Source organism: Tenrec ecaudatus, chromosome 4 (assembly GCF_050624435.1).
Source record: "Tenrec ecaudatus isolate mTenEca1 chromosome 4, mTenEca1.hap1, whole genome shotgun sequence".
Classification (NCBI taxonomy): Eukaryota; Metazoa; Chordata; class Mammalia; order Afrosoricida; family Tenrecidae; genus Tenrec; species Tenrec ecaudatus.
This window is the reverse complement of record NC_134533.1, coordinates 10555543-10582782: the sequence shown is the minus strand read 5'-3', so window position 1 is coordinate 10582782 and position 27240 is coordinate 10555543. Positions and strand designations below refer to the sequence as shown.

The following is a 27240-nucleotide window of genomic DNA, read 5'->3' as shown; positions in this document are numbered from 1 at the left end:
TCCAAGGAAAGGAAACCAGAGCCCAGGTAAGGCAGGAAACTTACAGGAGGCCACCAGGTTGACAGCTGGGTTGACAGCAGGTCGGTGGTTCACAACCAGAGTTCTTTCTACCACATGTGCCCCTCGACTTCTCAACAAGGATGTCCAACCACCGAAGGCCACCCAGAAACAGCACAACTGCCTGTGTGAGCCAAGGATCCTAATAAATAAAATCCAAGACCGGAGGAGGGAATGATATTAGATCGGTGGTTCTCGGCCTTCCTCATGCCAAGACCCTTTCCTACAGTTCCTCCCGTGGTGGTGACCCCTCAACCGTAAAATTATTTTCATCGCTACTGCATCCCTGCCATTTTGCTACTGTGATGAATCGTCATGTAAATATCTGATAGGCAGGATGTATTAGGCGAACCTTGTGAAAGGGTCATTCGACCCCTTTGGGGTCATGACCCACAGGTTGAGAACCGCTGTTACTAGCGCTTAAAAATCTGAGCACCTGGTTTGCAGAAGGCCATGAATGACAGTGGAAGCCCCAAATCCATTCGCAGGGTCCTCACATGGACTATACTTGCGGTGAATCCCTTCTGCCTGTTGAGTTACGTGACCAGCCTTGCTATCCAACAGACTGCATTGGGAAGTAGGTTAGGAGTGATGTCGTTATGTTGAAATTTATCACCTTATCATTTGTCCACCCTCTGTGACCCGTTGATTTCTGCTTTGCTTTGGATGAAGGTCTTTCTGTGTTTTCTTTTGCAATTGTGGTTGGGGAGGCGCTTGTCTGTTTTTCAGTAGACGACAGCCAGGATAGGCCACTCTATGGCTACAGTAACTGGATGCCTAGGTCCTGGGGGTCGTGGCCGGGGAGTCGGGGGAATGAGGAGCGAATGGCAATGGCACGGCCCTGGGGAAGCTGTTGTAAGGCTGACTGCAGTGACTGCTCGAAGCATGGAGATGTGCAGTGTGGGAATTATGTCAATAAAACTGCAACAAAAGAAAGAAAGAAAGAAAACCAAGACAAGGATGTCAGCAGCCTCATGGTGCGAACCAAAAAGCAAAGAATCGCTTCCATAACTATGGGAAGTGCGTGGGAGGCGGGGAGAGGGGGAAAGGAAGGCAGGTGAGAAGTGGGAAGTCACTAATAATCCATGAACCCGGAAGGAAGCCGGGTCGTGCCGTGGCGAAGCAATCAGATGCCGATTACAAAGGCAGGGGTTCAAACCCAGCAGCCACTCTGTGGGGGGAAGCGACCTCCTCCGTCCGCTGCACTACACCCTGGGACACCCTGGGGAGACCTGTGACTCCCGACAACAGGACAGCATTGGAGCGACCAGCAAGGCCACTGGGTGGGTCCAGGGGGGCTCGGTCGGGCTAGGTCCACAGCCTCCCCGGGCTTTCCTCCCCAGCAAAACAGAACACCAAGCCACAAAGCATCAAGGTTAATAAACAGCTTTATTTGCCTCTTACAGCATCCGTTTTCTTACATTCTCAATTAATTTGCCATTAAAGTGCTGGAAATTTCCTTAATCACGATAGCATTTTATCAAAAGAAACCAGAACCCGTCTCAGGGACACGGCGATCCTGACAGACTGGCTGGCCCCCACCCCCCTCATCGAGCAGGTGGGTTGGGCAATTTGCCCCCCACCCCCCGAGGCTGCTTCCTACTCCCTGTCAGCACCAAAAAGGCACGGGCAGGGACCGCCACCCCCCAGGGGTGGGGGCTGGAGGGGGGTAAACACACACACCCCGCCCCGCCCCCCACGCCACTCCCCCACCCCCGGGCTCACTTCTGCCACTGTCCTCTTGGAGTGTCTGCTGTGTGAGTCAATCTCGGGAGAAAGGAAGGCCTTGTCCCGTGGACCTCCTCCTGCCCCCCACCCTCCCTAACAAAAGCCCCCAAAGTCCTAGCAATGAAAAAAGTGAGATGCCACGACCCCAACGCTAACAAGGTTCGGTAAAAATGAGGATAATAAACACAAAAAGCTTGCTTAGTAAACGGGAGCTCTCAGCGTTCAATGCTAAAAAAACAAAAAGCCAAAAATACACCAACAACTGAAATCTTAAGGCAAACACTGTTGACGCTGCCCGTGGGCTGGATGAACTTGGCAGCCTTGACCTATCTGTTAAGGTTCCCGCTGGAGCTGCAGCCTCAAGGCACTGGGGTTGTCAGCACTTGCCACCTCAAGGGCCCAGGCCGGTGGGTGCGTTTCGCTTTGGGATTTATATACACACACACACACACTCCGAGGCGGATGTGGTTCCCTCTCTCCATCTATGTACACACGCACAAAGGCCCGCTACTCTTTCTTGGTGGACACGGACAGCTCCACCTCCGGAAGCTGGATGCCGACCTTGGTCCCACTGTCATTGCTGGACGATGATGACAGTCGGGACTGCTTGGAGCCCAAAGAGGCCCCACTCCCCTGTAACTTGCCTGCCTCGTCATCGCTCCCGGTCACCTCGTAATGACCTTTGCTCTTTGACCCCAAGCCACCGAAGGTACCAAATTTCAGCTTTCCCGGTTTCCCTTTGACCTTCCCACCTTCCAGTGACACTTCCCCACCTTCGAACCCCAAAGTCCCCAGCGGGGTGGAAGGGGCAGAGAACTCCCTTTCGTCGCTGAAGGAGTTGGAGCGGGCCCGGGGCTTCTTGCTTTTAAATAAGGAGAACTTGGCTTTGGGAGAAGACACCTCGCCCTCGGCCTCTCCTTCCAGAGAGCCTAAGCTGGCCTTCGAGCTTTTCAGGTCGCCCTTGGACCCTGAGATGGATGCTTCCGGGGAGCTGGTGATACTGCCTTTCCCTTTGGGCTTGGAGAAAGTGAACTTGGGCATCTTGATCTTGGACTTCTTCAATTTCACTTCCGACTCCTCCCACTCGCCTTCCACTGCACTCGCTTGGGCACTGGCCTCCGCTTTGGGGAAGTTGATATCCACCCCCACTTCTCTGCCCACCAGCTCCCGGCTAGAGAAAGTGAACTTGGGGATCTTCATCTTGGGGAATGCCACTTTTCCAGATCCAGACCCACTTTCCAAGTGGCCTTGAGGCCCAGACACGGTCATCCCAGGACCCTGGAGTTCCACCTGGCCTCCTTTCATGCCGCCTTCCACCTTTGGTCCCGAGAAATGAAGTCCCCCGGAAAACCTGGGTGCGTCCAAGCTGAGAGCAGAAGAGACCTGGGGTTCCTTCCACTCCCCTCCGGGGCCTTTCATATGCCCTTCGCCCAGGCTGATTCCTGGGGCACTGACACCCCCCGAGACGTCCACGTCTCCTTTGATTTTCGGGCCCTTCAAGCCGACGCTGAAATCTGACCCTGGAGCGGCCACACTACAGGAAGGTCCCTTCACGTGGATGTCAGGAGCGGCCTCATCGAAACCTAGCCCAGAAACTTTCAGATCACCTTTGATGTTGACACCTGGCAGCTCCACACCACCTCCGCAGGACTTGATGCCAGGCATCTGGAAGCTCCCTTCTAGACCTGGAACGCTGATGCCTGCAGTACCCCCTCCAACGGAGGGGCCTCGCATCTCACCCTTGACCTTTGGTCCTTCCAAGCTGAGGTCCACAGCAGGCGCGGAGATCTGAGGGGCAGACATCTGAGGCCCTTTCAGGTGCACACCTCCGAGGTTCACATCCACACCCGGCCCCTTCAGGTCCCCAGTCACGTGTGGCCCCTTGACGCTAACGTCTACGTCAGACCCTGGCGTGGAGATGCCAAACTGGGGGAGGTTCATTTGGGGAAGCTTAATGCCACCCTCGGGTGCCTCGAGGCTGAGATCGGGAGCACCCACGGAGACTTTCGGGCCTGGGATGCTGCCAGAGAAACTCAGGTCTCCCTGCAGGTTTGGCCTTCTCAGTGTCACATCGGGAGCCTGGACATTAAGGGATGTGGCGTGGACCCCTGGCACTGCCACGCAGTCTCCTTCCATCTGCACCTTCCCACCTAGTCCTTTGAGGCTCAGCCCTGGGGCTTGCAGCTTCATGCTGGGAACAGACGTATCCAGGTCGCCCTTCAAACTTGGTCCTTTCAAGTTGAGGTCAAGGTCAGGCCCAGAAACTTGGGGCATCGAGAGGTTCACGGAAGGCAAGCCTACACTGGGCCCCTTCAGGGACACGTCAGGGCCTTGGAGCTTAACATCCGGTGGACTCAAGCCTCCTTCCAGGGAGGGCAGCTGGGCGTGCCCCTCGGCTTTCATGCCGGGGACACCGATTTTGGGCATCGAAAACTTGGGGAACTTGATCTTCGCATCCGGACCTTGCAGGTCGACGCCTGGCCCTTCCAGCCCCACACTGGGGACGTCGCCCTTGACCTTTGGTCCTTTCAAGTTCACGTTCACGTCGGGGATGGAGACTTGAGGGGTGGAAATGTCAAACGACGGTGCTTTGACTTTGGCATCGGGGCCTTGGATGTTGATGTCAGGTGCGTCCACATTTACCTGCACACTGGGGCCTTTCAAGTTGCCCTCTATTTTTGGTCCTGAGACGTCCACACCAGGCATCTTGAACTTGGGGGCCTTCAGCTTGATGTCGGGACCTTCCACGTGAATCCCAGGTGAAGAAACATCCAGGTCAGGAGCCTGGAGCTGACCCTCCAATTTGGGGCTTGGGAGGGGGGAGGCCTCGGCTTTCAGTTTAGGGGACTTGATGTCAAATTCCACATCCGGGAAGTACATTTTTCCAAACATCGGTTTCTTGGTTTTGGGAGATTTCAAGTCCCCGACGCCGACATCGACATCAGGGGTCTTGAGACTGGCGTCAATTTCGCCTCCGGGAACATTCAAGTCAAAGCCCTGCTTTTTGGTCTTGATTTTAGGGCCGCTCATATGAATTTTGGGCATTTTAAACTTGCTTTTCTTGCCCTTACCACCAACACTGAGCTCGGGAGTCTCAACGTGCAGCTCGGCTTCAGGCACATCTAAGGAAGGTGACTTGATGTCAGCTTTGGGGCTTTTGGCCCCAAATCCAAACTTGGGTTTCTTAAATTTGGGGATTTTAACATCTGGCCCCTCAATGTTCACATCTGGGCCTTCCAGGTGTACATCTACACTTGGAGCCTCGACATCCACCTTGGGCCCCGTTAGGTCCAGCTCCCCACCTTCTAACTTGGGGCCCGAAACACCAATTTTGGGTGCCTTCAGATGGAGCTCAACATCAGGAGCAGTAACTTTAGGGGCGGATATGTCAAGTGATGGCATCTTCAGATTTGGGCCACTGAGTTTGGCATCTGCACCTGGGCCTTTGAGAGTGCCCTCCACCTGAGGGACAGACACATCAAAGTCCCCTTTCATTTTGGGTCCTTTCAAATCCAGGTCAACATCAGGCATGGAGATCTTGGGCGCCTTGATATTTATCTCGGGCATCTTGAACTTCGGCCCTTTCAGCTTTGCATCTGGACCTTCAATGTTCACATCAGGGCCTTCAATATCCACCTTGGGGCCTGACAGGTCAATGTCAGCCTTGGGCAGGTTCACATCCACCTCTGGGCCCTCTCCTTTGAAGCCAGGCATGCCGAACTTGGGCATTTTCACCTTGGGCATCTTCAGGTGCCAGTCTGGGCCATGAACATCCACATCTGGGACATCGATGTCCACTTTGGGGCCCTTGATGTCCACTTCTGGACCCTTTAGGTCACCTTCCACCTTAGGCAGGGAAACGTCCACATCCCCTTTCACCTTGGGGCCTTTCAGGTGTAGATCAAAGTCAGGCATGGAGATCTTGGGAGCCTTGATGTTCATCTCGGGCATCTTGAACTTGGGGCCTTTCAGCTTTGCATCTGGGCCTTCAATGTTCACATCTGGAACATCAATGTCCATTTTGGGTCCTGAGACATCAATGTCGGCCTTGGGCAGGCTCACGTCCACCTCTGGGCCTTCCGCTTTGAAGCCAGGCATGCCGAACTTAGGCATTTTCACCTTGGGCATCTTCAGGTGCCAGTCTGGACCATGGACATCCACATCTGGGACATCGATGTCCACTTTGGGGCCCTTGATGTCAACGTCAGGGCCCTTTAGGTCACCTTCCACTTTGGGTAGCGACACATCCACATCACCTTTCACCTTTGGACCCTTCAGGTTGAGGTCAACTTCAGGCATGGAGAGCTTGGGTGCCTTGAGGTGTAGATCAGGCATCTTGAACTTGGGGCCCTTCAGTTTCCCTTCTGGACCATGGATATCAATGTCAGGAGTGTCTATGTCCAGTTTAGGGCCTTTGACATCCAAGTTGGGGCCTTTCAGATCTCCTTCTAGTTTAGGGGCTGAAATGTCCAAATCTCCTTTAACTTTAGGCCCTTTCAAGTTCAAATCAATGTCACTCATGGAGATGTGTGGTGTTTTAAATTTGGGGCCTTTGATTTTCCCTTCAGGACCTTCAATGTTGACGTCGGGCCCTTTCAGATCACCTTCCACCTTAGGGAGTGAAAGATCCACATCCCCCTTCACCTTTGGTCCTTTCAGATTGAAGTCTAAGTCAGGCATGGAAATCTTAGGGGCTTTGATGTGCATCTCCGGCATCTTGAACTTGGGTCCTTTCAGTTTCCCGTCAGGAGCTTCAATATTGATATCAGGAGTATCAATGTCCAATTTAGGGCCTTTGATGTCAATTTCAGGGCCCTTAAGATCACCTTCCACCGCAGGCAAAGAAACATCCACATCCCCCTTCACCTTAGGGCCTTTCAGGTGCAAATCAAAGTCAGGCATGGAGATCTTGGGAGACTTGATGTTCATTTCAGGCATCTTGAACTTGGGCCCCTTGAGTTTTGCATCTGGGCCTTCAATGTTCACATCTGGGACGTCGATGTCCGCCTTGGGCAGGCTCACATCTACTTCTGGACCCTCTCCCTTGAAGCCAGGCATGCTGAACTTGGGCATTTTCACCTTGGGCATCTTCAGGTGCCAGTCGGGGCCATGGACATCCACATCTGGGACATCAATGTCCACTTTGGGGCCTTTGATGTCAACCTCAGGGCCCTTTAGGTCACCTTCCACCTTAGGCAGGGAAACATCCACATCACCCTTCACCTTGGGGCCTTTCAGGTGTAGATCAAAGTCAGGCATGGAGATCTTGGGAGCCTTGATGTTCATCTCAGGCATCTTGAACTTGGGACCTTTCAACTTTGCATCTGGACCTTCAATGTTCACATCTGGTACATCAATGTCCACCTTGGGGCCTGACACGTCAATGTCAGCCTTGGGCAGTTTCACGTCCACCTCTGGGCCCTCTCCCTTGAAGCCAGGCATGCTGAACTTGGGCATTTTCACCTTGGGCATCTTCAGGTGCCAGTCTGGCCCGTGAACATCCACATCTGGGACGTCGATGTCCACTTTGGGACCTTTGATGTCAACCTCAGGGCCCTTTAGGTCACCTTCCACCTTAGGCAGGGAAACGTCCACATCATCTTTCACCTTGGGGCCTTTCAGGTGTAGATCAAAGTCAGGCATGGAGATCTTGGGAGCCTTGATGTTCATTTCAGGCATCTTGAACTTGGAACCTTTTAACTTGGCATCTGGACCTTCAATGTTGACATCAGGGCCTTCAATATCCACCTTGGGTCCTGACACGTCAATGTCAGCCTTGGGCAGGTTCACATCCACCTCTGGGCCCTGTCCCTTGAAGCCAGGCATACTGAACTTGGGCATTTTCACTTTGGGCATCTTCAGGTGCCAGTCTGGCCCGTGAACATCCACATCTGGGACGTCGATGTCCACTTTGGGGCCTTTGATGTCAACGTCCGGGCCCTTTAGGTCACCTTCCACCTTAGGCAGGGAAACGTCCACATCACCCTTCACCTTGGGGCCTTTCAGGTGTAGATCAAAGTCAGGCATGGAGATCTTGGGAGCCTTGATGTTCATCTCAGGCATCTTGAACTTGGGGCCTTTCAGCTTTGCATCTGGACCTTCAAGGCTCACATCTGGAACATCAATGTCCACCTTGGGGCCTGACAGGTCAATGTCAGCTTTGGGCAGGTTCACATCCACCTCTGGGCCCTCTCCTTTGAAGCCAGGCATGCTGAACTTGGGCATTTTCACCTTGGGCATCTTCAGGTGCCAGTCTGGGCCATGAACGTCCACATCTGGAACATCGATGTCCACTTTAGGGCCTTTTAAGTCAACTTCCGGACCTTTCAGATCCCCTTTGACCTTGGGAAGTGAAGCATCAACCTCCCCCTTCACTTTAGGGCCCTTCAGGTTCAAGTCAATGTCTGGCATCGAGATCTTGGGGGCCTTGAGGTGCATCTCTGGCATCTTAAATTTAGGCCCTTTTAATTTTCCTTCCGGGCCTTCGATGTTAACATCAGGAGTGTCAATGTCCAATTTGGGGCCCTTGATCTCTATTTCGGGACCTTTGAGATCGCCTTCCACTTTTGGCAACGTCACGTCCACATCACCCTTCATTTTGGGTCCCTTCAAGTTTAGATCAAAGTCAGGCATGGAGATCTTGGGGGCCTTAATGTTCATCTCCGGCATCTTGAACTTGGGCCCCTTCAGTTTTGCGTCTGGACCTTCAAGGCTCACATCTGGGACGTCGATGTCCACTTTGGGGCCTTTGATGTCAATGTCCGGGCCCTTTAGGTCACCTTCCACCTTAGGCAGGGAAACGTCCACATCACCCTTCACCTTGGGGCCTTTCAGGTGTAGATCAAAGTCAGGCATGGAGATCTTGGGCGCCTTGATGTTCATGTCGGGCATCTTGAACTTGGGACCCTTCAGTTTTGCATCTGGACCTTCAAGGCTCACATCTGGAACATCAATGTCCACCTTGGGGCCTGACACATCAATGTCAGCCTTGGGCAGGTTCACATCCACCTCTGGGCCCTCTCCTTTGAAGCCAGGCATGCTGAACTTGGGCATTTTCACCTTGGGCATCTTCAGGTGCCAGTCTGGGCCGTGAACGTCCACATCTGGGGCATCGATGTCCACTTTGGGGCCTTTGATGTCAACCTCAGGCCCTCTGAGGTTTCCTTCTACTTTGGGCAGAGAAACATCCACATCACCTTTCACCTTGGGACCCTTCAGGTTCAAGTCAATGTCGGGCATGGAGATCTTGGGAGCTTTGATATTCAAGTCAGGCATCTTAATCTTGGGGCCCTTTAAGCTTCCCTCTGGACCTTCCACATTGATTCCTGGACCTTCCAGGTTGACACTGGGACCTTCCAAACTGATATCGCCTTTTGGTAGATCCACGGACATGTCTGGCCCTTCTGCTTTTAAGCCAGGCACCCCAAACTTGGGCATCTTCATCTTGGGCATTTTCAGATTCCAGTCTGGACCATGAACATCTACATCCGGTGCATCGAGATGGACTTCTGGTGCCTTGAGATCCACTTTGGGCCCCTTAAAGTCACCTTCTAAACTGGGAACTGCAACATCTAAGTCGCCTTTGCCTTTAGGCCCTTTCAGATTTAATTCCACATCAGGCATGGACACTTTGGGAGATGAGATGCTCAAGAAAGGCATTTTGAACTTCGATCCTTTCACTTTCCCTTGCACCTCAACATCAGGAGCATTCACATCCATTTTTGGACCCGTGACTTCCAAATCGGGTTTCTTGACTTTGACATCCACTTCGGGTGTCTGAACTTTGGAGCCTGAAAAATTAAACTTGGGAAGCTTAAAACGAGATTTCTTCGACTTCCCTTCAATATTGACCTTAGGACCAGAAATGTCCACTTCTGGAACTTTTACATCTAATTTGGGAGATTTCATGTCAGCCTCTAATTTGGGTCCAGAGATATCCACATCTCCCTTCAGCTTAGAGCCTTTCAAATTCAAGTCAATTTCTGGCATGGAGATCTTGGGCATGTTCACATGCATATCGGGCATCTTCAGTTTGGGACCTTTTAATTTGCCTTCTGGGCCATGAATGTCAATATCTGGAGCCTCTATGTCTAACTTTGGGCCTTTTATGTCCAGAGAAGGTCCTTTCAAACCACCTTCTACATTTGGAAGCGAAACATCCATGTCTCCTTTCACTTTGGGGCCTTTGAGATTAAGGTCCAAATCCGGCATGGAGATCTTGGGAGCCTTGATGTTCATCTCGGGCATCTTGAACTTGGGGCCTTTCAGCTTTGCATCTGGACCTTCAAGGCTCACATCTGGAACATCAATGTCCACCTTGGGCATTGAAACATCGATGTCGGCCTTGGGCAGGTTCACATTCACCTCTGGGCCCTCCGCTTTGAAGCCAGGCATGCTGAACTTGGGCATTTTCATCTTGGGCATCTTCAGGTGCCAGTCCGGACCATGGACATCCACATCTGGAGCACTGAGGTCCACTTTGGGTCCTGTGATGTCCACATCTGGAACTTGGATCTCACCTTCCACTTTTGGCAAAGACACATCCATATCTCCCTTCACTTTGGGTCCCTTCAGATTCAGATCAATATCCGGCATGGAGATCTTAGGAGCCTTGATGTTCATCTCAGGCATCTTGAACTTGGGGCCTTTCAGTTTTGCATCTGGACCTTCAAGGCTCACATCTGGAACATCAATGTCCACCTTGGGGCCTGACACGTCAATGTCCGCCTTAGGCAGGTTCACATCTACTTCTGGACCTTCTCCCTTGAAGCCAGGCATGCTGAACTTGGGCATTTTCACCTTGGGCATCTTCAGGTGCCAGTCGGGGCCATGGACATCCACATCTGGGACATCAATGTCCACTTTGGGGCCTTTGATGTCAACCTCAGGGCCCTTTAGGTCACCTTCCACCTTAGGCAGGGAAACGTCCACATCACCCTTCACCTTGGGGCCTTTCAGGTGTAGATCAAAGTCAGGCATGGAGATCTTGGGGGCTTTGATGTTCATCTCGGGCATCTTGAACTTGGGGCCTTTCAGCTTTGCATCTGGACCTTCAATGTTCACATCAGGGCCTTCAATATCCACCTTGGGGCCTGACAGGTCAATGTCAGCCTTGGGCAGGTTCACATCCACCTCTGGGCCCTCTCCTTTGAAGCCAGGCATGCCGAACTTGGGCATTTTCACCTTGGGCATCTTCAGGTGCCAGTCGGGGCCATGGACATCCACATCTGGGACATCAATGTCCACTTTGGGGCCTTTGATGTCAACCTCAGGGCCCTTTAGGTCACCTTCCACCTTAGGCAGGGAAACGTCCACATCACCTTTCACCTTGGGGCCTTTCAGGTGTAGATCAAAGTCAGGCATGGAGATCTTGGGAGCCTTAATGTTCATCTCGGGCATCTTGAACTTGGGACCTTTCAACTTTGCATCTGGACCTTCAATGTTCACATCTGGTACATCAATGTCCACCTTGGGGCCTGACACGTCAATGTCCGCCTTGGGCAGGTTCACGTCCACCTCTGGGCCCTCTCCTTTGAAGCCAGGCATGCTGAACTTGGGCATTTTCATCTTGGGCATCTTCAGATGCCAGTCTGGGCCATGGACATCCACATCTGGGACATCGATGTCCACTTTTGGCCCTTTAATGTCCACATCTGGCACTTTCATTTCACCTTCTACTTTGGGCACAGATACGTCTATGTCCCCTTTGACTTTGGGGCCTTTCAAGTTCAAGTTCATATCAGGCATAGAGATCTTAGGGGCCTTGAAGTGCATCTCAGGCATCTTGAACTTGGGACCTTTCAACTTGCCATCTGGTCCTTCAATGTCAATATCTGGGCCGCGGACGTCCCCTTCCAATTTGGGAACATCTATGTCAACATCTGCTTTTATCTTTGGGCTCTTTAAGTGTAGGTCAATGTCTGGCATGGAAATTTTGGGAGCTTTAAAGTGCATATCTGGCATCTTAAACTTGGGACTTTTCCATTTGCCCTCTGGGCCTTCTACACCTATGTCTGGCATATCAACTTCCAATTTGGGGCCCTTGACATCCAATTCTGGGCCCTCTAACTCTCCTTCCAGCTTTGGAGCAGACATATCAACATCTCCCTTGATTTTTGGTCCCTTTAAGTTGAAATCAACGTCTGGCATGGAGATCTTAGGGGCATGGAAGTGCATCTCGGGCATCTTGAACTTGGGACCTTTCAACTTGGCATCCGGACACTCAAGGCTCACATCAGGGGCTTCAATGTCCACCTTAGGGCCGGACACATCAACGTCGGCCTTGGGCAGGTTCACATCCACTTCTGGGCCCTCTGCTTTGAAGCCAGGCATGCTGAACTTGGGCATTTTCATCTTGGGCATCTTCAGGTGCCAGTCTGGGCCGTGAACGTCCACATCTGGGGCGCTGATGTCCACCTTGGGCCCTTTGAGGTCCACATCTGGCACTTTCATTTCACCTTCTACCTTGGGCACAGACATGTCCAGGTCGCCCTTGACTTTGGGGCCTTTCAAGTGTAAGTCCACGTCGGGCATGGAGATCTTGGGGGCCTTGAAGTGCATCTCGGGCATCTTGAACTTGGGACCTTTCAACTTGGCATCCGGACACTCAAGGCTCACATCAGGGGCTTCAATGTCCACCTTAGGGCCGGACACATCAACGTCGGCCTTGGGCAGGTTCACATCCACCTCTGGGCCCTCTGCTTTGAAGCCAGGCATGCTGAACTTGGGCATTTTCATCTTGGGCATCTTCAGGTGCCAGTCTGGGCCGTGAACGTCCACATCTGGGGCGCTGATGTCCACCTTGGGCCCTTTGAGGTCCACATCTGGCACTTTCATTTCACCTTCTACCTTGGGCACAGACATGTCCAGGTCGCCCTTGACTTTGGGGCCTTTCAAGTGTAAGTCCACGTCGGGCATGGAGATCTTGGGGGCCTTGAAGTGCATCTCGGGCATCTTGAACTTGGGACCTTTCAACTTGGCATCCGGACACTCAAGGCTCACATCAGGGGCTTCAATGTCCACCTTAGGGCCAGACACATCAACGTCGGCCTTGGGCAGGTCCACGTCCACCTCTGGGCCCTCTGCTTTGAAGCCAGGCATGCTGAACTTGGGCATTTTCATCTTGGGCATCTTCAGGTGCCAGTCTGGGCCGTGAACGTCCACATCTGGGGCGCTGATGTCCACTTTGGGCCCTTTGAGGTCCACATCCGGCACTTTCATTTCACCTTCTACCTTGGGCACAGACACGTCCAGGTCACCCTTGACTTTGGGGCCTTTCAAGTGTAAGTCCACGTCGGGCATGGAGATCTTGGGGGCCTTGAAGTGCATCTCGGGCATCTTGAACTTGGGACCTTTCAACTTGGCATCCGGACACTCAAGGCTCACATCAGGGGCTTCAATGTCCACCTTAGGGCCAGACACATCAACGTCGGCCTTGGGCAGGTTCACATCCACCTCTGGGCCCTCTGCTTTGAAGCCAGGCATGCTGAACTTGGGCATTTTCATCTTGGGCATCTTCAGGTGCCAGTCTGGGCCGTGAACGTCCACATCTGGGGCGCTGATGTCCACTTTGGGCCCTTTGAGGTCCACATCCGGCACTTTCATTTCACCTTCTACCTTGGGCACAGACACGTCCAGGTCGCCCTTGACTTTGGGGCCTTTCAAGTGTAAGTCCACGTCGGGCATGGAGATCTTGGGGGCCTTGAAGTGCATCTCGGGCATCTTGAACTTGGGACCTTTCAACTTGGCATCCGGACACTCAAGGCTCACATCAGGGGCTTCAATGTCCACCTTAGGGCCAGACACATCAACGTCGGCCTTGGGCAGGTTCACATCCACCTCTGGGCCCTCTGCTTTGAAGCCAGGCATGCTGAACTTGGGCATTTTCATCTTGGGCATCTTCAGGTGCCAGTCTGGGCCGTGAACGTCCACATCTGGGGCGCTGATGTCCACTTTGGGCCCTTTGAGGTCCACATCCGGCACTTTCATTTCACCTTCTACCTTGGGCACAGACACGTCCAGGTCGCCCTTGACTTTGGGGCCTTTCAAGTGTAAGTCCACGTCGGGCATGGAGATCTTGGGGGCCTTGAAGTGCATCTCGGGCATCTTGAACTTGGGACCTTTCAACTTGGCATCCGGACACTCAAGGCTCACATCAGGGGCTTCAATGTCCACCTTAGGGCCAGACACATCAACGTCGGCCTTGGGCAGGTTCACATCCACCTCTGGGCCCTCTGCTTTGAAGCCGGGCATGCCGAATTTGGGCATTTTCACCTTAGGCATCTTCAGGTGCCAGTCTGGGCCATGAACATCCACATCTGGGGTGCTGATGTCCACCTTGGGCCCTTTGAGGTCCACATCTGGCACTTTCATTTCACCTTCTACCTTGGGCACAGACACGTCCAGGTCGCCCTTGACTTTGGGGCCTTTCAAGTGTAAGTCCACGTCGGGCATGGAGATCTTGGGGGCCTTGAAGTGCATCTCAGGCATCTTGAACTTGGGACCTTTCAACTTGGCATCCGGACATTCCATATCAACATCGGGCACCTCCACATCCACACTGGGTCCTTTCAAATCTCCTTCCAGTTTGGGCACAGACACGTCCATGTCCCCCTTGACTTTGGGGCCTTTCAAGTGTAAGTCCACGTTTGGCATGGAGATCTTGGGCGCCTTGAAATGCATCTCAGGCATCTTGAACTTGGGGCCTTTCAACTTCCCTTCTGGACATTCTAGATCGACCTCGCCAACATTCACATCCATCTTAGGGGCTTTCAAATCAACTTCAGGGCCTGTCAAGTCTCCTTCCATTTTTGGAAGGGAAACATCTACATCACCTTTCAGCTTAGGGGATTTCAGATTAAGTCCAACATCGGGCATAGAAATTTTGTGTGTCTGTATATTCATGGTTGGCATCTTGAACTTGGGGCCCTTCAGTTTTGCATCTGGACCTTCAATATTGACATCAGGACCTTCAATGTCCACCTTGGGTCCTGACACATCGATGTCGGCCTTGGGCAGGTTCATATCCACCTCTGGGCCCTCTCCTTTGAAGCCAGGCATGCTGAACTTGGGCATTTTCACCTTGGGCATCTTCAGGTGCCAGTCTGGGCCATGAGCATCCACACCTGGGGCATTCACGTCTACTTTGGGGCCTTTAACATGCACATCAGGAGCTTTTATCTCTCCTTCTAGTTTTGGAGCTGAAACATCATAATCGCCTTTTATTTTAGGGCCTTTCAAATGTAAACCAACATCTGGCATGGATATCTTCTGAGGTTTAATATTCACTTCTGGTATCTTGAACTTGGGGCCCTTCAGTTTGGCATCTGGAACTTCAATATTGACATGCGGTGCACTTACATCTACTTGAGGCCCTGAGACACCAATGTCGGCCTTGGGTAGGTTCACTTCCACTTCTGGGCCCTCCCCTTTGAAGCCAGGCATGCTGAACTTGGGCATTTTCACCTTGGGCATCTTCAGGTGCCAATCTGGGCCGTGAACGTCCACATCTGGGGCGCTGATGTCCACTTTGGGCCCTTTGAGGTCCACATCTGGCACTTTCATTTCACCTTCTAACTTGGGCACAGACACGTCCACGTCTCCTTTTAGTTTGGGCCCCTTAAGATTCAGGTCCACATCAGGCATAGAGATCTTGGGAGCCTTGAAGTGCATCTCGGGCATCTTGAACTTGGGGCCTTTCAGCTTCCCTTCTGGTCCCTCAAGGCTCACATCTGGGGCTTCAATGTCCACTTTGGGCCCTGAGATGTCAATGTCAGCCTTGGGCAGGTTCACTTCCACTTCTGGGCCCTCTGCTTTGAAGCCGGGCATGCTGAACTTGGGCATTTTCATCTTGGGCATCTTCAAGTTCCAGTCTGGGCCATGAACGTCCACATCTGGGGCGCTGATGTCCACCTTGGGCCCTTTGAGGTCCACATCTGGCACTTTCATTTCACCTTCTACCTTGGGCACAGACACGTCCAGGTCGCCCTTGACTTTGGGGCCTTTCAAGTGTAAGTCCACATCGGGCATGGAGATCTTGGGGGCCTTGAAGTGCATCTCGGGCATCTTGAACTTGGGACCTTTCAACTTGGCATCCGGACACTCAAGGCTCACATCAGGGGCTTCAATGTCCACCTTAGGGCCAGACACATCAATGTCAGCCTTGGGCAGGTTCACATCCACCTCTGGGCCCTCTGCTTTGAAGCCGGGCATGCCGAACTTGGGCATTTTCACCTTAGGCATCTTCAGGTGCCAGTCTGGGCCGTGAACGTCCACATCTGGGGCGCTGATGTCCACCTTGGGCCCTTTGAGGTCCACATCTGGCACTTTCATTTCACCTTCTACCTTGGGCACAGACATGTCCAGGTCGCCCTTGACTTTGGGGCCTTTCAAGTGTAAGTCCACGTCGGGCATGGAGACCTTGGGGGCCTTGAAGTGCATCTCGGGCATCTTGAACTTGGGACCTTTCAACTTGGCATCCGGACACTCAAGGCTCACATCAGGGGCTTCAATGTCCACCTTAGGGCCAGACACATCAATGTCGGCCTTGGGCAGGTTCACATCCACCTCTGGGCCCTCTGCTTTGAAGCCGGGCATGCTGAACTTGGGCATTTTCATCTTGGGCATCTTCAGACTCCAATCAGGACCCTGAACATCAACATCTGGTGCCTGAAGGTCCACCTGGGGGCCTTTCATGTCCACATCTGGAAGCTTGACCTCACCTTCGACCTTTGGTGCGGACACATCAAGATTTCCTTTCCCTTTGGGGCCTTTAAGATTCAGGTCAACATCTGGAAGTGACATCTTAGGAGCTTTGAAGTGCATCTCGGGCATCTTGAACTTGGGGCCTTTCAGTTTCCCTTCTGGGCCTTCAAAGCTCACATCAGGAGCACTCATATCCACCTTGGGCCCAGAAAGGTCCAGATCGGCCTTGGGCAGGCTCACATCCACTTCCGGGCCCTCTCCTTTGAGACTGGGCATGCTGAACTTGGGCATCTTCATCTTGGGCATCTTCAGGTTCCAATCGGGACCCTGAACTTCAACATCTGGGGCAGATATATTTACCTTAGGCTCTTTGAGCTCACCTTCTAACTTTGGCATGGTGACATCATACTCTCCCTTTACCTTGGGGCCTTTCATATGCAAATCCACATCCGGCATGGAGACCTTGGGGGCCTTAATGTTCATCTCGGGCATCTTAAACTTGGGACCCTTCAGCTTCCCTTCCGGTCCTTCAATGCTCACATCTGGAAGGTCAACATTCACCTTAGGGCCAGACACATCAATGTCAGCCTTGGGCAGGTTCACATCCACTTCCGGACCCTCTGCTTTGAAGCCAGGCATGCTGAACTTGGGCATCTTCATCTTGGGCATCTTCAGGTGCCAGTCTGGGCCTTGCACATTCACGTCTGGGACATCCACATCCACTTTCGCACTCTTCAGTTCCACGTCAGGCACTTTCATCTCACCTCCGACCTTTGGCCCTGTGACATCGTACTCTCCCTTCACACTGGGACCTTTCAAGTGCAAGTCCACATCTGGCATGGAGATCTTGGGCGCCTTTATGTTCATCTCCGGCATCTTGAACTTCGGCCCTTTTAACTTGCCTTCTGGGCCCTCAATGCTCACTTCTGGGCCACCCACATCCACCTTGGGCCCAGAAATGTCCACGTTGGCCTTGGGCAGCGTCACATCCGCATCCGGGCCCTCTGCCTTGACCCCTGGCACGTGGAATTTGGGCATTTTCATCTTGGGCATCTTCAGATGCCAGTCTGGGCCATGAAATTCCACGTCTGGGGCATCAATGTCCACTTTGGGGCCCTTGATTTCCCCTTCCAGCTTTGGCACTGTGACGTCATACTGGCCCTTCACCTTTGTGCCTGTGACGTGGAAATCTACATCAGGCATGGAGATCTTTGGTGTCTTCACACTCCCTTCGGGCAACTTGACATCAGGACCTTTAAGTTTGCCCCCCAGGCCCTCAACGTTCACAGTTGGGGCTTCCACATTAACCTTGGGCCCTGAAATACCAACATCGCCTTTTGGTAGATTCACGTCTAACTCCGGCCCTTCCACTTTGACGCCAGGGCTACTGAACTTGGGCGTTTTCATCTTGGGCATCTTCAGGTTCCACTCTGGGCCGTGGACGTCCACATCGGGGGCAGTGACATCCGCCTTCGGGCCTTTGACATCCACTTTGGGGGCTTTCATTTGCCCTTCCACTTTGGGGAGAGTGACTTCGACGCCCCCTTTCCCCTTCGGCACAGCCACACTGAGGTCGACGTCGGCCATGGAGATCTTGCAAGTCCCCGTCTTCCTGTAGGGGCCACTCAGCGTGGGACCTGTGAGGGTCCCCTCGAGGCTGGGGGCTTCTATGTCCACCTTGGGTCCTTGACCTGCCACGTGAGGGCCTTTCACGTCCCCCTGGATCCCAGGTGCCGAAACCTTCAAATCCCCTTTCAGTTTAGGAGACCGCAGGCTCAGGTCCACATCCTGCATGGAGATCTTAGGCTTCTGAACCATCATCTCAGGGGTCGTGACTTTGGTACCCTTCACCTTCCCTTCCAGACCACCAGCAACAACCCCAGGCAGGCTGACCTCCCCAGACACCCCAGGAAGAGTCACTTCCCCGGCAGGCAGGGTCACATCAAGGCCAGCTCCTTCTCCCTTAAAGCCGGACCCAGACAACTTGGGGACATCCACCTTGGGCATGCTCACTTTTCCCCCAGTCCTGTGACCATCAATGGCAGGGGCTCGAACCTCCACACTGGGGCCGGTGATGCGGCCCTCCACTTTGGGCGCAGAGATGTCCACCCCAGCACTCCCCTGTGGCTTGGCACCTTTCAGACCTAGGCCACCCTCAAGGGATGGCCCGGTGATTTGAGGGCCCTTCAGCTTCCCCCCAAGGCCCTCGAGATTGGCAGAAGGCCCGCTGACTTCTAGGTGGGGGGCCTGGATGTTCCCGCTGACGGCCAAGCCTGGCTTGCTGCCCTTAGGCCCCATGGAGAACTCAGGGGCAAAGACGTTCAGCCCGGCCTCTGGTGCCTGACCCGTGGGCCCTGTTGAGACACCAAACTTGGGCATCTTCAAGGTAGGGATTTTCACTTTCCCGTTCTCACCACTCCCTAGGGACGGGCCCTGCACAGTGACTGCCCTGCCGCCAGGAGAAGATATGATGTCCACGCCCGAAGCCTGGACCCCTCCTTGGCCACCTAAATCCAAGCCTTTTGCACTGACATGGGCGTCCGGGCTTCCCACCTTGATCCCAGGCACGGTGACCTGGAATTTCGAGTGGCCGGCGCCTTGGAGCTCTGGTTCCGAAGCAGAAAGGGCCCCTGCTCGGATGTCCACGGCAGAGGCCGTGCCCGAGCCTGAGCCCGAGGGTAGACGGATCACGGTCTTCCCCGGCTGGGTCTCCACCTCCACGGGGGAGATTTCGGTCAGGTCCTGCTTGGGGATCTTGATCTTGAATTCGGGGCTGCTGATGTCGATGTCCTTGGCACCTTCGCGGCTCGTCACGTCCACAGTGTAGGCTGTGACCTTTCTGGTCACTGTGATGGTGCGGCTCTGGGTCTCCCCGGGGTCTCCTTCCACCCCGTCCTCCGACTTCAGCCGAGGCTTGATCTTGGTGGTGTAGATGCGCTGGTACTCCTCGTCACCCCCGCTCTGCAGAAAGACACGCACCAGCAGAGGTTGTAGCCCAGCCGGCCGGGGGTGACCAGGAGCCCGGCCCGCACGCAGCCCAGCTGACCACAGGGAGGTACCACAGAGCCTCTGGGACACAGCACCAGAAGAGGGGGTGGGGGGAACAACAGAAAGGGGGCCAATCATATCACAGGAGGCGAACAGAGCTTGGGGAAGAGATTCCTGCTCAGCGGAAGCCATGGGCAGAGCGGGGCCTGGTCAATGCCCACACTGTGCTGAGGAACCGCTATCAAGGAGTGATTGGTACGGCTTCCCAGGAGTGAGCCACCTTGACCCCCGTAGCTCTCGACTCACCAGCGTGTTTGTTTAAAAGGGAGGGAAGCTTCCCCAAGCCCTGAGCACCTCACCAGGCCTTGAGGGGGCCAAAGAGGCTGGTATGGACACTTTCAGTTTGAGCGCCCATTAACATTTAAATGAACAAGCCATCCAAAGGAGCAGAATGACATCCCCACAGGCACTCAGCCACTTCGCTGCCCAGCCTCAGCAGCAGAGGGTACCTGGGAAATCATGTCAAAGATACTCACAGAGTCGCCGGCTTCCTCCTCCTCCTCCCACCCCCGCCCCCCAGCAGAAGGTGGGGCGACCGGAACTCCCTGAAGCAACTATCTTCCACCAGCCACATGCCACACAGGAATGGGGACAAATGTGCTGGCCAAGGCTCAGGCACGTCCCAGGGAGGGGGGGCGGGGGGGCAGGTACAGGAGAAGTGGGCTGGTCCACTGACTGACACTGACGGGGAGGGGCGGGCGGGACTCACCAGCACCACCTCGGAGCTGCTGCGGGAGCTAAAGACTTCGTGGGTCCAGGTCTGCCCCGGTTCTGGGGAGTGGTCCCCCTTGCGGTGCAGCTTCAGGCCCACAGTGTGGTGGCCCATGGTGTTCAGCAGCTGGGTCACCTCGCCCGACTGCAGGTTGTCAAAGTAGATGGTGGCTCCCACAATCTGGTCCCCTGAGAAGCAAGAAGCAGATCAGACCTGCCCCGGCCCAGGGGGCTTCAGGGAGGCAACACGAGACCCCTACCCACTTCCTGGGCCCTGGAGCCCCCTGGCCCTTCATCCTCGGGACCATCCTGCAAGGAAGGCCTGGAGGGGCTGCCCAGTTCTCAGGGGAGGGAGCCCAGGCTTCGAGAAGCCAGAATATTTTCCCAAAGCCACAGAGCTGTAAAGGGTGCAGTCAGAACTCAGGACCATGCAGGGGCCCCTCCATTCCCCCCTCCCATCCCAAGCCTGCAAGGGAGGAACCCAGTGGGGACAGTGGATCCAGGTGGGGCTTGGGGCGCAGCCTGATGTCACTGAGACCCCACCACTACCCTCCACAGTCACTCCTGCCTGCTCCCTGCCCTCCAGCAGCCGTGGGGTGACTCACCCTCCTTGACCACCCCAGTGCGGGCCGCAGGGGAGTTGTGCACCACCTCCTGCACGAAGACGCCGTCGTCACGCTGGGCGATGGTCAGCCCGTGGGAGCCGCTGCCCTGCCAACTGGGCAGCAGCAGCTCCCGAGTTGCCTCCTCTTCCTTGTCCATCTGGGATGAGAGGAAGAGATGGGGGTCAGGGACCAGGGTCGGGGCGCCAAGGGGGACTGGGAGGGGCTGCGCAGTGTGTCTCCCATGGAGAGCGTGGAAAGGCCCCGTGGGCGGGGGACCCAGCGGCCCACCCCCAGAGGAGCAGCGTGTCTCCACCACCCCATCCCCTGCCCCCCTTCACCCCCACCTCGTCTTCATTCCCCCTCCTGACCTTTTGCAAGGTCCGTTGCCGAGCGAATGCCGTGCCGGGAGCCCGCCCCTCGTCCTCACTTCCTCCTCTTCCTCGTCGCAGGCTCTTTCTCCCTCAGCAATCTGTCAACACAGCCTAGGAGACAGATCACAAGGAGACTGAGATGCTGGCGTCCAGGGTCCCCTAACCAGCCGCCACCCAAGGGGCCACAGACAGCCAAGTGCTGTGCCCCGCCCACCCCAGGCCAGAACTCAGAGAGGCAACACACCACCACTACCCTCTGGCTGGGCCCCGGAGCCCCCTGGCCCTTCATCCTGCAAGGGAGGCGTGGGGCTCCCCGCGCCCCCCCCCCGCCCCGTCCACTGCCAACCCCGCTCTCCAGCCTGGCATCACGGGAATCCTGACTCAGCCTCCACCTCTCGGCAGGGGCCACTTCACTCCTCAGGACCTCTGTGTCCTCAGGAGAGTGGAGCTGACAGGGCAGGGGCGACCCTCAGGCTGGGAAGGGGAGGCTGAGCGGCGCACACTCTCCGGTTAGGGTCGTGGTGAGGCAGCTTCAGGAGGCAGGTGTGAAACACACCAAAACAAGCGACGCTGGCGGCATCCGAGTTAAACTGCGGCCTTTCCTGGGGCTCCTCACTCAGAAGCAGCTCTTCCAGAAACCCACGGGGATTCAAACGCCTAACGGTTCAGGCCCACCTTGGGACTCCACGTACACGTGGCTGTCCCCGTCCTGCGGAGGAAGACTGAGGTTCCAGAAGCCACCTGCCAGCGGGAGGACGTGATCTCTACTTCTTTCCCCGGTGCCCTGTCCTACCCTCCACTTTTAAAGCATATGAGACACTCAGAGGGGTCAGCATGGGAGGCGGGGAGGCAGGCCAGAGAGCACTCCCTCCCCCCGGGGACCCGGTCTAACCCAGGTCACAGGACAGATGACCTTCAAACCCAGGAGCTCTGGTCCGGCTCTGGCTGGAAACAGAGAAGCCCCAGTCCCCCCAGGCACCGCCCGAGCCTCAGTGAGTCAAAGCTCTCAGCTGCCCACACTGGGCCCCGAGCCAGGGCCCCCTGGGTGCCAACACTCGGTCAGAAAGATGCCCTCCGGTCATGGGGTGAGCTGGCAGTGGTGGATACTCTGGTAGTGGCCACAGCCAAGGACCACAGCCACGCACACACAGTGGGGGCGGCCGCGTCACCCTGCAGCATGCCGCTGAATCTGTGCGGGGGACCCGATCGATCACGGGGGACCTCACCCAGGGCCCCACCCCGAAGCTGTTTACATCTAGAAATGAGTCACCAATCAGTCAGTGCATGCAGGATCCACGGACTCCTGTGTACAACACCGTGCTGGCCCCAGCAGAGCCCCAGCAAGGGGCAGATACCCAGGGCCCACCCTTTATTACATACTGCCTCAAATAGCACCTCAGCTGACTCATGCCACCTCTAAACACTTGTTGAACGCCCTCCATGTGCCAGCTGCCCGCGCCACAGGCTCTGAAAAGGCCTGGTTCCCGCCCCAGATACAAACAGGCTTTGGATGTGCCCCCCATCCGCCTCAGAATGGTCCAGAAGGCCTGGGAGAACTTCTGAGGGGATGGCATATCGTGGGGCTTTGAAGGGGCTGGAGTTTGCATGGAAGGCCGGGATTGTGCCTTCTTGGAAAATCATGGCCACTTAGCTGTGGTGACAGTATCAGGCAGACGATGACACAGAGGGGAGGGTGGGGGGTAAGCACACAGCCCCCACCCCCACCAGGGCCCACCTCCTGTTAGATTCATGAATCACTGAGGCTACTGATGGGCCGTCTGTCCTCAGCACAGGTGCAAGCTAGGAGCTAGGTTGAGAGCTGAGCTGGCAGCGGTGGGAGCCAGGGAAACACCGCCTCCCTTCCTGTCAGGCATAGTCCTGCTGACCATTCCCTCCATGAAACAGCCAGGCTAGGGGGGGAGAAGAACTGGTGCCTTTTCCCAGAATCCAGCTCCCTGCAGACAAGGATCTAGGCAGTTGCAGGGAAGCAGAAAGCCTCGCAGCCCAAAGGCCTCTCTGGGTAGTGTTGAAGCCACCCAGGGCCCCCAGCACCCCCTCTTCCCCCTTGAGCAAGGCCCCTTTGGTGCTGAGCCAGCAGCCAGCGAGCAAGAGGAGGGGCAGCCGACTCACCCTCGCCCACATCTCGGCCCCACCCTCCCCCCTCCTCTGAGTCACCGAGGCCCAGCCACAAGGCTCCTGACTTGCAGAGGGTCACGCCTAAAACCAGTGCTGCCTGGGGCCAGACCCTCAGGGCAACCTACTGCCCCCTTTGCTCCTGCCCAGGCCCAGGGGGCACACACAGGCGATTGGGAGGGCCTTGCCCCTTCCTGGACCTCTCCAGTTTCAGATGAGGGAGAGGCCATCCTAAGCAGAGGAGGGTCCTGAGATTTGAGAGCACAGGGCTCCCTGGGGTTCCCAAACCTGCCCCTGGGGCTCCCTGGGGCTCCCAAACCTGCCCCCCACCCCCGCAGGAAGGACTAACTACCCTCATCTGCCCTCAGCACTCAGTGCTGGGGTAGGGGGTGGTAAAGACATGACTGTGGGGTTTGGAGGCCGTCTTTTCTACCTGTGTCCCAGTCCTGCTCTCCTCCACCCCTGGAACCTGGTCCAAGGCTAGGTAAGCCTTCCTTTTTTCCACACAAGCGCCCAAACTTCCAGCTGTCATCCAGAGAAGGGTCTTCTTCAGAGCTCTGGGGAATTCCGCACAAGTCGGCCAAGAGAGTCAGTCACCTGCCTTCAAAGGTAGGAGAGGGCCCCCGTGGCCTGTCCCACAGGGCAACCAAGAACCATAGAACCCAGACGTTGCCCTGCAGTGAGTCTCCAACTCGCAAAGACCCAGGGCTGTGGCCTAAACTGCTCGGCAGAGCTTTCGGGGCTGGGGTCTTTTGTGAGGAAAACAGGCCGGTAAGCGCTCCTCTCAAAAAGGTTGGCCAGGAGAGGAGATGGGTTAATTAGGGTGTGAGGTAGTACCGATGAAGAACACAGCTTTCCCCCAGATCCTGGATGCTTCCTCCCCCCAACTACCATGATCCGAATTCTACCTTGCAGGGCTGGATAGGGCAGAGGTTGTACACTGGTGCATATGAGGGTTGGAGGTACAGGGAATCCAGGGTGGATGATATCTTCAGGACCAAGGATGTGAGGGACGATGCTGGGAGAGTGGAGGGTGAGTGGGTTGGAAAGGGGTAACTGATTACAAGGATCCACATGTGACCTCTTCCCTGGGAGAGGGACAGCAGAGAAGGGGGGAAGGGAGACTCTGGATAGGGCAAGATATGACAAAATAACGATGTATAAATTACCAAGGGCACATGAGGGAGGGGGGAGCGGGGAGGGAGGGGAAAAAAAAAAGAGGACCTGATGCAAGGGGCATAAGTGGAGAGCAAATGCCTTGAGAATGATTGGGGCAGGGAATGTATGGATGTGCTTTATACAATTGATGTATGTATATGTATGGATTGTGATAAGAGTTGTATGAGTCCCTAATAAAATGTAAAAAAAGAAAAGAGGAGAAAAAAATGATTAGGGCAAAGACTGTACAGATGTGCTTTATACAATTGATGTATGTATATGTATGGACTGTGATAAGAATTGTATGAGCCCCAATAAATTGTTAAAAAAAAAAAAGGTTGGCCGTCTGAACCGACCCAGAAAGATGTGCCTGCTGGACCATCTGCTTCTGAGAAGGCGCCAAAAAAATCCGAATGCCCAGCCATCCAGGCGATTCTGACTCACAGGGAGCCTGCAGGGCAGAGGGAAACTGTTTCTGAGTCGGCAACTCTTTCTTTTTTCTTTTCTTTTTAATCATTTTATTGGGGGCTCGTTCAACTCTCACCACAATCCATCCATCCATTGTGTCAAGCGCATCTGTACATTTGTTGCCATCGTCATTCTCAAAACATTGGCTTTCTACTTGAGCCCTTGGGATCAGCTCTTCATTTTTCCCCTCCCTCCGTGACCACTCTCCCTCAGGAGCCCTTGATAATTTATAAATTATTATTATTTTGTCACATCTTACACTGTCTGACGTCTCCTTTCACCCACCTTTCTGTTGTCGGTCCCCCAGGAAGGGGGTTACAGGGAGATCCTTGTGATCAGTTCCCCCTTTCTACCCAACCTTGCCTCCATCCTCCCAGTATCACCACTCTCAGCACTGGTCCTGACGGGATCGTCCTGGATGCCCTGTGTTTCCAGCTCCTATCTGTACCAGTGTACATCCTCTGGTCTAGCTGGATGTGTAAGGTAGAAGTGGGATCATGATAGTGGGGAGGGAGGAAGCATTAAAGAACTAGAGGAAAGTTGTAGGTTTTATCGTTGCTACACTGCACCCTGACTGGCTTGTCTCCTCCCTGAGACCCTTCTTCAAGGGGATGTCCAGTTACCTACAGATGAGCTTTGGGTCCCCACTCTGCAATTCTATAACGGAATAGAAAACTTCATCTTTCTCCCTGCCCCCCGAGATTGGGATTTGAACTGCTGACCTTGCAGTTGGCAGCCCGCTGCACCTTGAAGACCCCAGGAGGCAGTTCTGCTCTGACGCGGCAGTCGTCCTGAGCCAGAATTGGCTCAACGGCAGCCCAAGACGCCCCCACCATCCTGAGAAAAGCAGAAGGCATGCTTCTCTTCCGAGGCCCCACCAACTTCAGCTCCATCCACCCACCACAGGGGCTCGGCCACCCTGTGCCCACGTGTGGCTATTTAAACTTGGGTCCAACATCAAGATACAGTTTTCCGTTTCTCCGTGCCAATGCTCCTGCCTCAAGGGCTCTTGCAGCCACCTGGCTGCCATAGGGCTCAAGGGCCATGCCCATGCTGCAGCTGGAGAACGCAGCCCAGAGAAGAGAATGGAAGTTCTGGGGCTCCCCGGCCCACACTTCACGGACCCTCTTCTTGCAGAGTCCTTAGCAAGGGCAAGGAGCAGGGCCCGGGGCAGGAGGGCGGTTTGTGCTTTGGGGACAGAGCACAGTGAGAAGGCAAGGCCACTCCAGCTCCCAGGCCGAGGGGACAGAGTGCCCACTGGGCCAAAGCCTTGACAGAATGGGGCTGTCCTGCCAAGTCCAAGACCACCAGAGCAGTGGGGCCTCTGCCCCAGCTCACCTCTACAGAGTGGGGGTGCCATGCGGCGGGTCCAGGAGGGTGAGCACCCCCCCCCAGGTGTGACCTCCAGAGGGACATCCACTCCCCACTGCCCCTGAGGACTGCTCTCCCACTCCCAAGAGCCAAGACAAGGACAGCTCTGAGAAAGGGGTTGGGGGAGATGGTGGGGGGTGGGGGGTGGCAGCTCAGTCTTGCTGTCCTGACAGCCGATGACAACCTGCAGCCAAGATCAAGGTGGAGCTGAGAGGAAGTGGTGGCTCACACTCCCCACCCACCCTCCCTGAGACAGGGTGACCCACGGTCTCACAGCGTCACCCCCACCCCACCCTCCCCCAGGTCAGAGAGAACAGTGAGGGACAAGGAGGAATCTTCCACCCAGCACCGTGGGGGGCATCCACCTGCATCAACCCACCAAATACGTAAGTGCCCAGCCTGAGAAGAATGGGATGATTCGGAGCTGGCCGGGGCCTCCAGCGGGAAAGCCCCCAACACTCAGAACAGGAGAAGGGGCCCCCTCAGGGAGGGCAGGGACATCCGAGGGAGGAGAACACACAGCCCCCCAGGGATACTGAAGATGCCTTTCAAACCCTTGGCCAACAGGATCCAAGAAGAGCCCCTTCCACCTTCCAGGGTGGTGCAAGGAATCCCATTCAGAGCATGAGGCTGGAGGGCTAGGCAGGGCTGAAATGCAAAACAAAACCCACTGCCTTCCGGTCGTAGCCGACTCAGAGCAAGCCTGGGGGGCAGGGCAGAGCTGCCCAGTGAGCTCCCGAGAGGATAACTGGTCATGGGCCTAAAAGCCCCGTCTGTCTCCCGAGGAGCGGCTGGTGGTTTAGAACTGCCGACCTCGCAGCGAGCAGCCCAGCTCCTAAGCACTACACCGCTGCGGCGGGGCTTCCTCTGGGTCCAGAGGAGTGGTT

At 55.1% G+C, this 27240-nt stretch overlaps 1 protein-coding gene across 4 annotated transcripts in view; it reads right to left on the bottom strand.

Annotated features, from left to right (window-relative positions):
• Positions 1 to 1427: 1427 nt before the first annotated feature.
• AHNAK (AHNAK nucleoprotein) overlaps positions 1428 to 27240 on the bottom strand; it is a 32326-nt gene continuing 6513 nt past the window's right edge. For 3 of the 4 annotated variants that reach the window (XM_075545613.1, XM_075545617.1, XM_075545614.1), the window contains exons 2-5: positions 21221 to 21334; positions 20853 to 21009; positions 20246 to 20436; positions 1428 to 19449 (exon numbers count right to left, since the gene is read on the bottom strand). In XM_075545613.1, the coding sequence (XP_075401728.1) occupies positions 2293 to 19449; positions 20246 to 20436; positions 20853 to 21009 (17505 nt within the window). In that variant the 5' untranslated portion in view covers positions 21221 to 21334 and the 3' untranslated portion in view covers positions 1428 to 2292. Of the gene's footprint in view, positions 19450 to 20245; positions 20437 to 20852; positions 21010 to 21220; positions 21335 to 25704; positions 25723 to 27240 lie in introns of those variants that run through there. The other variant, XM_075545616.1, reaches the window with a different exon arrangement.